The 13,347-nt window shown below is 33.9% G+C and overlaps 1 protein-coding gene across 1 annotated transcript in view; it reads right to left on the reverse strand.

The window, feature by feature from the left end:
- The window catches only part of LOC140152967 (N-acetylgalactosaminyltransferase 7-like), a 156,230-nt gene extending 143,163 nt beyond the window's left edge, over positions 1 to 13,067 (reverse strand). The window contains exon 1 of the mRNA XM_072175521.1: positions 12,863 to 13,067. Within this exon, the coding sequence (XP_072031622.1) occupies positions 12,863 to 13,000 (138 nt within the window). The 5' untranslated portion in view covers positions 13,001 to 13,067. The remainder of the gene's footprint in view (positions 1 to 12,862) is intronic.
- Positions 13,068 to 13,347: the final 280 nt, after the last annotated feature.

Here is a 13,347-nt window from a genome sequence, read left to right on the forward strand (position 1 = left end):
GCAAACGCAAAATCGGAATCAACTGAAATTTTGGGAATAAGCATTTTTTGTGGATATCTACTGAAAAATGTCATAAAAAGAGGATGCTAGGATCATGAAATACTCCTTTAAAATGAATGGGAGTGCTCTGTAAATCTCTATGCATAAAAAGAAGGAGTGTAGGTATAATTAATATTTCAACAGATTCAACTACAATATTTCAAACATTTTTCTTGACAAATCCAATGAAATAGTCATTGCTACTTCATCTTTGATGTCTGCACTGATGACTGGATCTTCTCATGTTCTCTACTGTTTTTCCTGTAAAGTTTGTCCATGTTTCCCGCAGGTTACAATATTTTGAGCACATTTATAGGAACATACTATATTTACTGTGTATTATGTCCCACATTTTTGGTCATTTTTTGATATTCTAGCATGCCTCTAGCTTCTAGCTAAATTGAGTACTTATACAATCATGCATATTTTTAGCTAGCTCATACTTCATACCAAGTTTTATTTACTCATAATGCTGATCATTACTACAGTTTCATTTTCAAAACAAAAATATACGAGTCATCACTTCATCTGGGCAATTTATACACATAAGACAATCGATGGCAGAGAATACAATCTCTTGTTTAAATGTATTCATTGTATATACCATGCAGTACTTGATTTGCAGTGTCTTGAATTTTAAAACCCCCTGATATACATGTCCCTTATTGGTCCTCACTAATTAGTTGTTGTCTACAGTAGCATCCAGGTATCAACTGCACATACTTTCAATCATCATGGCTCTCTCTGGATCCTGTTTCTATTTTTATGTCTCTGTATGTATTTTGTTTCAACTCGTTGTCTCTCTCATCCCCAGGTCTCATCCTTATACTCACCATTCCCTATGATATAACTCATTCACACTAAATCACTTAATTGCATTATCCATTTCACTCTTGACATCCTAACTTGCCCTACATTAGTGACACTACACTTGCTGTATTAGAACATAGATACCCTGTTGGGCCTAAAATTACCATTATTTAACCATATACATGGGCCTTCTCCTGATTCCAGAAAAATACAGCACTAATTTTTTGGAATTATAAAGCTTTAGTTAGTTCTAACTAACAATAGAAATATAATTTTAATATTTTTGCAATTTGAAGGAAAATGCGCCAAAAACATGCAATTTTGCATTTTTTTTACAATTGTAGTCACAAAATTCTTCAGTAGCGATGTTCACTAAGACCCGTCAATTACGATCATTTCATAATCGCATTATGATATTAGTACTGTGTGTCCGCTCAATGTCGTCGACATACTACAATCGTCTCATCGTTCGCGAATGATGAAAATTTCCATCATTGGGCCGGTTTGTAACATGATCGTGTCATAATTGCCGATGAAAATTACCTGTGTGTTCGCATTTTGTCATTGTATTTATGTTTACTCAATGTGCTTCATAATTGGCATAGCGTGGATTTATTATGACACGATGACGAGGTGCTGACCCTGTGGACGCTCTCATCAGTCATGTATCATAATCGCGTCATAATCGGGTGATTGCGACACAATGACAAAAATATACTAGTGTGGACTGGGTGCGCATCAATATGATGTCAAATGATGACATCTTAGGTCTACTTGTAAAGGCTTATGGGATTTACCGAAAGGTCAATTGGGTCTGTATATTGGACTCTGATAATTGTACACATAGACTCACCATTTTATATATAATTTTAGCCTGACATTAAGGGGGTACTACACCCCTGTCCAATTTTGTGCCTATTTTTGCATGTTACTCACAAATTATAGCGCATTGGTGACAAGTAAGACATGTATATTATAGGGGCAAGGACTACAACTACTGCACTGGAAATTTTATTTCGGCACAGACAGCAGTTGTGGAGTTGCAGTCAAAAATGAGGGAAAACCAGTATTTGATCAATAAATCAATAACTACTTGCCTTGAGTTGCTGAATTTTCAGAGCAATAGTTGTAGTCCTTGCCCCTACAACATGCATAATTCTTAATTGTCACCAATGCGCTATAATTTTTGAGAAAAATGCAAAAATTGGCCATGGGTGTAGTACCCCCTTAATATTGATAATAATGGATAGGAGACAGGTGTCATTCAATTACATTTCTAATCATGATATCAACAGAGTCCACATGTGATAATATGTTAGGGAGAAAATGGCACACAGAATTATACACCAATTGTTCACTACTTTACTTTTTTTTATACATAACATCAGAGAAGATTTTACATCTTCTCTGATAACATGTGTACCGAATTTATCTGTCTAAATGCTGAATATTTTAAAACAGAAAAGCATATATACATGTAGACCTATAGCCTAATTTGATGGTTTAGACCAGTACCAATTTGATTTCTAAGCATAAAAAACATGATGGTTATTGTACATTGGTATCACCTCTGTGCTTCATCATAAATAAAACATTGTACCCTTTATGATTTGATTCCTCAAGTCATGGTTATGGTGTACACTTTCATCACACTTTTTTGTGGTGTATTGCCATGGTAATCAACCATTACACATCTTTTGTTTAGCTATAGTAAAAATTGCAAGAATCGGTCCCATATGGTCCTATCTTTACCATTATGATTAATGGTTGTTCTATCCCCCCTACCCTACGCAAAGTGTACAAATGCAATGCAATTAATGGACATAATGGACATGAGTCATTTATGAGAGTAAATTCTATTTTCATTTTTTCATTCTCATTTTTAATATTTTTATACTCTACAGACTACAATACATGTATACCAGAAAATCCCATTACAAACTTAAACAATTCCAGAGAGCTCAGTGTACAACTACTTTCAAGAAATATAATGATCAATTTCAATTAAACATTTTATTTGAATCTCACTCTTGCTCAAATTTAATCACACCATTATTTTGTCAATATCAACCAGCAGTCACAAACATGTCTAAGTGAGTTTTTTATTGCTTTTGTGAAAGTGTAAAATATTTTATGGATAAATTGTCAAATTCTTTCGACATCAAGTCTAAGATGTTTGACAGAAAAACAAAGGCAAGCTAAAAAACGAATTTGAAAATTTACAAAACCAACCATATATTGACGAAAAAATGTTGCCGTGTCAAACTCCCCGTAACACATTCAGTTAACCACCTGGCCTGCTATTAAATAACTGTGTGTTCAATTAAATTTGTTGTTGATCACCACTGCTTAATTTGTAGTAAATCCCCTCTGACACATGTGTGGAAATGGGCCTATTCAATATTAACCAAAGCAGGTCACATCCATCAGACTACATGATATGATCTAAAGTACAAGTCTTATTACCATGCGCTGAGTCGCTGACATTTGCAATCCTTGAGCATCTCCAAATGAGCATTCTCAGAGATGCTACTTACATGTAGTACTGTAGGCTACCACAGTAGTACCACTCAAAAAGCCTGAAACTTGAGAAAAAAAGATGAAATAGCGCATAAATTTGGAATATTACAAAACCACTGACGCAGACTGTAAACGAATAAACTGTGGAAATTTGAACTTCAAAAAAGAAGGGATTCATCAGACAAAGGAAGGAAAATTGGCATCTCTGTTCTTGAACTCTTCTCTGTTCTCTCAGACTATAATATTTTATTATTAGTTATTACTAGTTTACAGAAATGAATTTTTTAAGTGAACGTTGATTCCTTTTAAAATCAATAAGATCATTATTAGGATTTCAATCTAGTTCAAGTGCTCTTGTGTTTCATTTTCATTGCTCTTGGAGAGCTTATCATGCAGTAAGGAATTCAAATGTTGAATATCTTTGAGACATTATAAAGTCAACTTTATGCTCATTTTGGAGACATTTGTCATGAGAAAGCAATGGTGTGTTTAGAGATTTTAGGATGGCAAAAGTATGTAAAACATTTGAAATAAATACATACAAGCTGAATCAAAATGTTTGGTACCAGTCAGTTTTTATTGATAATCGATGAGCCTGGCACATCAAAATTCAACATCAGATCCAAATCATTTGTAGATGAATTGTAAAACAAGTCATAAACTACACATTCTGGACATTTAAAGAGTATCCAATGTTGTATTTGGAAGAGGCAGGCTTTTCAATAAACATTAAAATTGATGGATACCAATCATTTTGATACATCCTGTATCTGATACTTGGAATGAATGCATGAATAAATGAACGAACAAACACATGAACGAACAAACAAACAAACAAACAAACAAATGAATGTTCAAATAAATCTAGGGGTTTTTGTTGATTGGTATTGTTCTCTTTGGTTTGTATTTATTTTGGAAGTGTAAGATGAGAGATATCAGATATTGCATAAAAAATGTGTATGAAGATTAATGTTAATTCAATGCATTGAAATCGAATTGAATTGAAATGAAATTTGGGCGATTTTCATTTCAATGCATTGGAATTGAATTGGAATCGAAATGAGTGGGCTTGGGCATGAATTGAATTGGATTGGAATTGAAATCATCGTGAGCAATGAAGAATTGAATTGGATTGGAATTGAAATCAAGTTGAGTGATGAAGAATGAAGTGGAATTGAAATGAAATTCAGCTTTGATTTCAATTCAGCATTTCAATTCAGCATTTCAATTCACAAGCAGATGTCTGTGATTCCAGATCATTCCACCTGTAAAAAGTACCCTTCCCTCATGAAGTTCTGCTCTGTTTAAACAAGCAAACTGTTTTCCCTAAACATGATAAATAAAAAGAAACAGTGGTCACCATAAACTGGTACAAAACATAAACATTAAGTGTTACAAAACATATTGCAACTAAGTAATCTGGAAAGCTTTCATTTAAAAATGATAGCATAAAATACACATATATTGAAGAAAATTAAAAGTATATGATATCATTTCTCATACACAGGTATAGTTAAACTTTTTAAGACTTTTTTGGAGTTTTTCTTAATCTTTCTTTAGAAGAATATCAACTGTCTCTCTTGTCATGTGGAAAATTATAGGTTCTATGTTCATTAAGACACTAATATCTTCTAACATGATGCAAATTGATTCTTAGCATTCCCAATCTTTTAAATTACTTGATATGATCTATAATGTGAGTATAAGACCCCCCCCCCCAACTTGCCAAAGATCTCAAACTTTTGGCACTCATCATACAGCCCTTATTTTTCTCAAGCTCCTAATTTTTATGCTCAAATGTCATTGTACATTTGAACAAATTTTGAGAAAACCATTAAAGAAAATGCTTAGGCCTATATCTTTGACAGCTTTTTTCACACTTTTCAAAAGTATTTTGGGTGTAACAAGTAGGGGCTATGTAATAGTATCAAAACCTTGATTTTTGACATCTTTGAGGTCAGTGTGGGGACAGGGTCCCATTATCAATCACACCTTAAGTTTAGAAAATGATGTGCATGGTGGACAAGAAGATAAGACAAATATTAGGAAGTCAGTCACCTAAGAACTAAGAAGTTCCAAAGTTTCATAAAATAGGACCCAGAGGTCAAGGATCACTTACATTGTTTGAATGTGAAAAGTGAGTTACAATGAAGTATCTTCTGTTGACTTTGACTTTGTTATAAAATTGGTATAACATTTAAAACATGCACTGCAAAAACAGCGTCTAAATATTAAACACCATTCTAGACACCATCTTGTCCTCGATTTGTAAACATTGCTATTTGCTAAACATGTTTAGTAATTTGATTTTGATGCCTTGTGTTTAGATATTAAACACTTAATGTTTTGAAGTTTGACATTTGTGTTTAGATTTTACATGTGTTTACAAATCGAGGACAAAAAAGTGTTCAACCTCTAGACAAAATTCTGCAGTGTGCCTTTGGTCAATTAACACTAAACTGCAACTGTATTGGAATTGGAATTGAATTGGAATTGAAATGAATGCTCAGAATTGAATTGAAATGGATTAGCTGTTAATTTCACTGCATTGGATTGGAATTGAATTGAAATGATTTTGCAATTGACAAATTGAATTGGAATCGAATTGAATTAATTCTAAAGCAAGGTGGATTGAATTGGAATTGAATAGGAAGACTCCAGGTATAGAAAGAATTGAATTTGAATAGAATTGAAATCAATTTTCTGGAGTGAAATAACAATAATGAAGATATGAGCAGAATTCTCTGTAGAATTAAGCATGCCTTCCAGCAAAATAAATGTGCACAGAGCATAACATCACCAGGAAGCAAATAAAAGGCACACTTAAAAAGTCTTTTCAAATGCAGCGAGGTACAAGGTAGTGACAATATGACACAATCATCGGGAAACAGGATATTAAAAACTTGAAATCAATTTGATTAGATGGGGATGAGGAAGAAAAATATAATACACATAAATAGGCTCTTATTGAAAATAAAATACTATTTGGTAAATGGCAATATCGTCTGTGATTATATTAACTGTGATATAAGCATATTTTTAACAATAATTTGCTTTAATTTTATATGGACAATAAAATACATCATTACATGTACCAGTTAGTACTTGGAAGGAAAACTATTAACTAATATACGGTATTGTATGTAATGGGGCAATGCATTTTTCCAAAAGGGGGACGTTAAGTGAATTTTCAGTGAAAAATACTTTAAATTGGGATCAATTTCCTGATTGTGCTCCTGTAGAGAGGATTGATTTACAACTATACTAATTTACTACTACTAATAGTGGTGCCACAGAATCGTGTGGAAATGACATTTTTGTGGTTAATACCCGGGTAAATACAACAAAATTACATCTGTACGTGCATCATCAAGTAAGAATCTGACAAAATTAGTGAAATTCTACCATAATTAGGTAATGAAATGGATGGAAGTTTGAGACATAATAATAGGTTTTGTCTGTGCAATTTAGCGATCATCACTGACATGACTGATGCAACAGAACTCTCCATGTGTTTCCCATACAAATCAGCACTTTTGCCATATTAAAATTATTGAGTAAACTCTTAGCCTATAGCCACAATTTTGAATGCTTAGACTTGTGCCAGGTGTTTTGATATCATGACTGCAATATGTTAGAAAACATGTTTTTGGCCCATTTCCCTTCAAATTGGCCAACTATTTTAAATATTTGACTTTATTGCCAGTTAGAACTTACTAAAGGATTAAGATTTGGCCATGTTTCATTTGGCAAAACAGGATAACATTTTTAAAAATAAAAATAAAATAGTGCTGTATTTTTCTGGAATAGGGAATAACCAGCATCTAAGGGTGGCAGCAGTCATTTTTGACTTTTTTAGTACAATGTGGAAACATACATATTCATTAACTCTCGTAGCGATTGAGAGAGGGGTCCAGTACATGCAAAATCTTAAATCAATTACAACAACTTTTCTTTGAAGCCACTGTAGGATAAATGTTGTTTCAAAGAAATTAAAATAACTGTAGTGCTCACATTGTAAGTACTGCATACATCGTGTCTCTTTTCTAATTGTCAATTTCACAGACATTTGTCTATACTGCTGACTGCTCAAGCTCTCCGATTACCATATCTACTCTATCAAAAGAGGCCCATTTATAACTCACATTCACAGATTTCATGGGGATGGTCAACTGATGTTTTCAGAACAAACATCCATATTTTGACTTTATGTGGTATGGTACATTTTTAAAACATTTTAATACCAAATGGGAATTGCAACAACATTTTTTATTTCGACCAAAACAAAAATGAATACCGGGACTATGTTTTTGGAAGTTCAAACTGCTGTTATAAGTCAAATTGATTAATGCTACATTGGACGACCCCTTGCTAACCAATTTCATTGTTCCTAGGGTAAAAGGTATTGTTTGTTTTGTTTTAAATGATCTTCCGTAGGAACTCGACAACGACTCCATAACAGGAGAGGGTTAATGGCTCGCACTACCCCATCCCCGGTCTCACGCTAAGCTGGCCCAAGTAGGCCAATTTCGACAAACTTTTACGCCTTTCAGGAAATGCCATTTCAGTAAGACTTGCATCTTGACAATCCTTTTTGGACGGTACAATATTTGCTCTAGCCTTTTGGGTAACGAGAAAGGTTTAACTGATGCCTCAAACACATTCTACTACAAAGCCATTTTGGATTAGAATGAACTCCCATCAAACATCAAGGGATTGCCTACCAAGTCTGCATTTAAACAAAGTGTCACACATCTGGCCAGCAACTCTCAAGAGATGTCTGATTTCACTGTGTAGGCATTTTTTTCCCTTTTGTTCTCTCATCTTTTCTTGGGACCCCATCGGAAATAAGCTTGCCTTTTCTGCGGGCTTAATGGGTTATCCCTGCTTGCTTTTTTTTTTTTGTCCATGTGTCCTGATCCTAAATGGCTTTGTGGCTGATTAATTTAAGCTTTAAATAATTTGTCTCGTTGATGTACTTCGTTGATTTTTCTGTCTCGATAATTTGTTTTTGTATTCTAATGATCTTGCCAAATAAAAAACAAACAAACAAACAAACCCCATTTAAAGGTAAACAATATAATTGATTATAACCAAAAAATACAGGGAATCAGTATTCATGTCGTTTTTCAATCTGACTATAATAGCCATCACAGATTGGTATACATGTAGGCTATTCCGTATGCGGAGACAATTGAATCGATGTGGAACGAAAACTGTCCGGGTAGTCGCTCTCTCCAGTCATCACAGTTTTAAAAAATGTTTCTAGCCATACACATACATTTGATTTTGTACATGCAGGACCCATTAGGTCTAACATGCATAAACAACTGGGATGCTAGTTTAAATTGAATTTTACTGACAAGTCTATGACAAATTTTTTGTAGGGTAGTGTCAATAACATAAATATATCATACCAATAACTAACATGCCTGGTTTGCCCAAGTTTCATTCAGTTTGCTACTTTGAATTAAACCTAACGGGGGTCTGAATTGATGGATATAAACCCATGTTATTTCCTCAAACTTAACTTCTGATCCATGCAATAATGTAGGAAAATTTGTGGAATGTCCAAATGAAGTTTACCCAAGTTCCACTTTAACTGGAGCTCTCAACATCACCATTGTGTCATTATCGGAATGTGGAGTTCCATTCCAGTATGGTAACATACGTACTGATCCGCTTTACAAATTAAAAAATATTACAATATGTGATGTGATCAAGCAAAATCAGTCGGAACTCGGAAATATTGTTTTCAGTTTCTTATAGTATAGTAAAAAGCATTTACAAAGCTGCATTTTGCAGAAAACCCCATAGAAATTGAACAACCAGTTCCAATGATATGAGCAAATAAAGAATTTCCAAAACAACAGGAATCAAAAGGAAATATCTCAAAATCAATATTTCCGAGTTCTAACTGATTTTGCTTGATCACATATATGTGAATGGCTTGTTGGGTTCCAAAAAACTTCCAAGGATTCACATTCAAGAACAGAGAAGAGAGAACACTCACGTCTTAGCATGCCTGACTGACTTCTAATCTCATCAATCACAATTTACTATATCTGTGGTCATTTTCACGGTAAAGGGTGTAACTTTGGATTTTTAACATTTTAATCCGTAGTGTTCTAATAAAGCCACAGAATTCCATGATTTTTTGTTACATAAGTCATCTAGTTAGCAGCTACCTTGGGTAGCATAATCAGCTTTGGGAGTTACTGCGTTCAGTTTTAGCAGGCTTAAATGTACTTAATATTGCCATTTTGAAAACTATAAAAACGGTAACATTTTTGTAAAACCCTGTGTTTTCTTCAGTTAGTTCATGGATAATTTTTCTTATCCTGAAAGTACAGTCATATGTTCAGTAAACACTGCCACATTAGATTTAATTGTGAACAGCCCTGTATTTTTGAGAACCGGACTTCGATATTTGTCGTTTCGAGGCTTCATTTTCCGTTAACAATTGTTAACAAACTTTGTGGGTGTAGCTTTGGTTCATAATTCTTGGTTATTTCTTCACTTCTTCTTGATTCATAACAGTTGTTATCTTAACTTGAAATGGGTAACAAAAATTAGTTGATTTGCAAGCTTTTAAAATTTTTATAAAATCTTGACTTCAAAGAGCCGCTTTTTCCGTTAACTTTTTGAAGCCTCCAAACAAACTGTTCAGCAAGCTTGTGCAAATATAAATAAAAGAGCTCATCCAATCTATTTATCAAAATGTAGCAAAGTAGATCCTCAAGTCACATGTTTTTAAATCGTGGAGATATATATCACCGCTTGAAAATGGGACCCAATACAAACTTTCCGTTAACAATTGAAGCCTCCAAACAAATGAAGTCTCCGAAACAACAATAAGATTAATTATCATCTATGCATATCTAAATTGGTGTGTTTCATACTGATATCTGCATTGTAATTATTACTTGATATGTGCAGAATGTCATAAATTAAAAAAAAAATTGACATTATGGTTAATGTTTGAAAAATATACTGATATCCAAAAAAGCCTGTTTCGGAGGCTTCACATGCAAAAAACACCATACTTAACAAATGGGTGAAAAAATTAACATGTGATAAATCTACAATATCTGCCGCATAGAATCATTGATTCAATATACACAAGAAAATAACAGCTTAGATGATCCCAACACTGTTGTTTTCAAAAAACTACTTCTGCAATGTTTAACAATTGTTAACATGAAGCCTCCGAAACAAACAAAAAAAAAATGACTTGCTGTGATAATTTAATTTTTGTCACAACTGAAATTCAATACTTAGAAGCAAAGCATGAAAATTGGTAATTGTGATATTTTTTACCTATTTTTTATGTCAACTTGTAGTGGTTAGCCAAATAATTTACTTTTATGATCACCTGTGTTGTTAACTGAAGCCTCCGAAACACAAATTGCTTGAATTGCCAATTCTAAAAATAACTCCAATTTCTGTGAAACTTGGCTGGGAGGTTCCTTTCATCAAGTAGTATTTGTACATGAAGTTAGACATTCAAATTATTTTAGGAACCCAATTAAAACTTAAAAAATATGTTTAAGGTTTGGAAATTTCCATTGCAAATGACACTTGATGTTAAAAATTGTCAAAACTGCAATTACAAACATAGCAAAACAAGGTAAAAAATTTAACTTATATCCGTTTACTTACTTTGGGATGGGATTTCACATGTATTCCAGCTTTCATGTCATAATTTTCTGAGGTTATGTAAAATACATTTTTCTTAGATTTTAACCAAAATGTTATGGAAATGTCAAATTTTTTATTAGAAATCAAAAGGTTTAAGCCTTGAAACATTATTTTACTGGAATTTAAGTTGCTTCTATGCATGATTTCAGTAAACAGAAACATATTTAAGTGGTTTGAAATTTTGACCCAAAAAATCAAAAGTTACACCCTTTACTGTGAAAATGACCATGTATCATAGGGGAATAGGCCCTACAATTTACCCATTAGCCAATGAATTGTGTTACACTCATCCATATTGCGGAAAGTAGACATGTTACCTATGGGGTCGACGCTAAGTCAGGTTTGCGTGAGGGAACTCAAAATAGCGTGAGGGTACACAAAAGATACTTCGCGCAATGCGCGTATGATGAGCGAGGTCCGCAGGTCCAAACACTGTACCAGCATTTAGCTGAATTCAAGTCACTTGAGGGCACAGGCATGGAAAATTCCAATCTATGTGTTTATTAATCTGTGCACTCATCCATGCATGCAAAACCAGATGTAAACACCTCTTCATAGAGTTCATCAACAAGTGGGAGGGTTCTGATGGCACCTATTAAATAAATCCTTCAACAAATTTTACCCAGGTAAAACAAAATTTCAAATGTCATGTTTAGAAATTACAGTTGCTGGCAAACAAACTTGATCAGTGCAAGACCCAACTCAGAGCAGGCAGAGAGTCAACTAGCTGGCACTCAGTGCTGCCAGACAGTAAGAAAATGATGAAGATTTAATAGTAAATACTTGAGAAATCTAGCCACAAATTTATTCACCGGCTCTTCACATTCGAGGCTAGAGTTCACTGCATTCGAAAGCTAGTAAAAATCGCTGAAGCATGACATCATGTAAAGCGATGAAATGTCAGAAGTAAAGTTTAGTAAGTTCAGCTGATCACAACAGGTGATCACATCAAAAATGTTGCTAAAATTACACTTCAACTACATGTTACAAATAATATATTTTAGACTACCGGTATTCAAAATAAGCAACCTTTATTTATATTACCTGTACTCAAACAATACATTTGTCTCCTCAAAATAACTTTCATCCAAATTTAAACATTTTAACAGAATAAATAACATTTGTTGCTGATCGACCGAAAAATAACTCTATCATTGAATGTATGTTACAACTATCGTGTGCAAATTGAGACAAAAGTAAGAAAGAGCCTTTTAAAAAGGCTCTGTTAAATACAGTTGTAGTACCGTAACTACAAATTTCGAACGTTGGAGGACTTGTTCTCAAGTTGTAGCAGGTGCCATAGGGTGTCTTCAGTGTTAATTGTTTTCATTATATTCACAAAATATTAATTATTTAAAATTAATATTGACAATAATTAACAACCTGTTGTCACCGAGCTCCATAAATATTCATATAACATATTGCTCACCTGTGTTATCATATCATATTTTGTGGTGAAAAATGATCACAAAGGAGTAATTTGCAATCAGTTTTGGAGCAACGATTTCTTCATACCAACGGCCAAGTGTGTGTGTGAATGCACATTAAACAATACCGTAATATACATCACAGCACCTGTTGGAACTCCCGGTCGCAGCCGAGAGTTTCAATTAATATTGGAACTGTGTTAAATATGACATAAATTTACAGTGCATGTACTAGAGAACTATTAATAGTACAGTCCGAATACATTGTGCCCATGCAGCAATGCAGTGACTGTGTTGAGTGTTATACAGTCATGACAGTGTTCCTATAAACTGTCAATGTCATAAGCTTTCTTAATTACACTTACCTTTTTTGGTTTCAAAACATCGTTTTTCTTGTCGTCAGATGAAACTTCACCTATCATTAGCATAGTCCTCATCATAAACAATACTCCCACAGTAATTGTAACTAAAATCACACACCGTTTAGGCTTAAACCGTGCCATTTTGTGCTAGAGAGTGATTTACTCCTAACGTTGTGTTTACATACGACACGTTGAATGACTGAGCCACTGAGCCACGATCCAGAAACTTAGGGAGTCGATAAGCAGCTCGCCCAGAAAAGGGCCTCACAAGTATCTGAAAATTACCCACTTTTCGTCGGCTGCTTCCCCCACAGATGGCGCTATGAACAAAACTGGAAAAGTCAGGGAAAAGTATATTACTAGGTTTGGGAAAAGTCTGGCCTGGGTAGGAAAAGTTATGCAGAATTTAATCTGAGACGAGGTATATTTGTCTCAGATTTAATAAAACTTTGTATTCACTTATAGGCCTACATGTAGGCCTATGCCTC

This window comes from Amphiura filiformis, chromosome 5 (genome assembly GCF_039555335.1).
Source record: "Amphiura filiformis chromosome 5, Afil_fr2py, whole genome shotgun sequence".
Lineage (NCBI taxonomy): Eukaryota > Metazoa > Echinodermata > Ophiuroidea > Amphilepidida > Amphiuridae > Amphiura > Amphiura filiformis.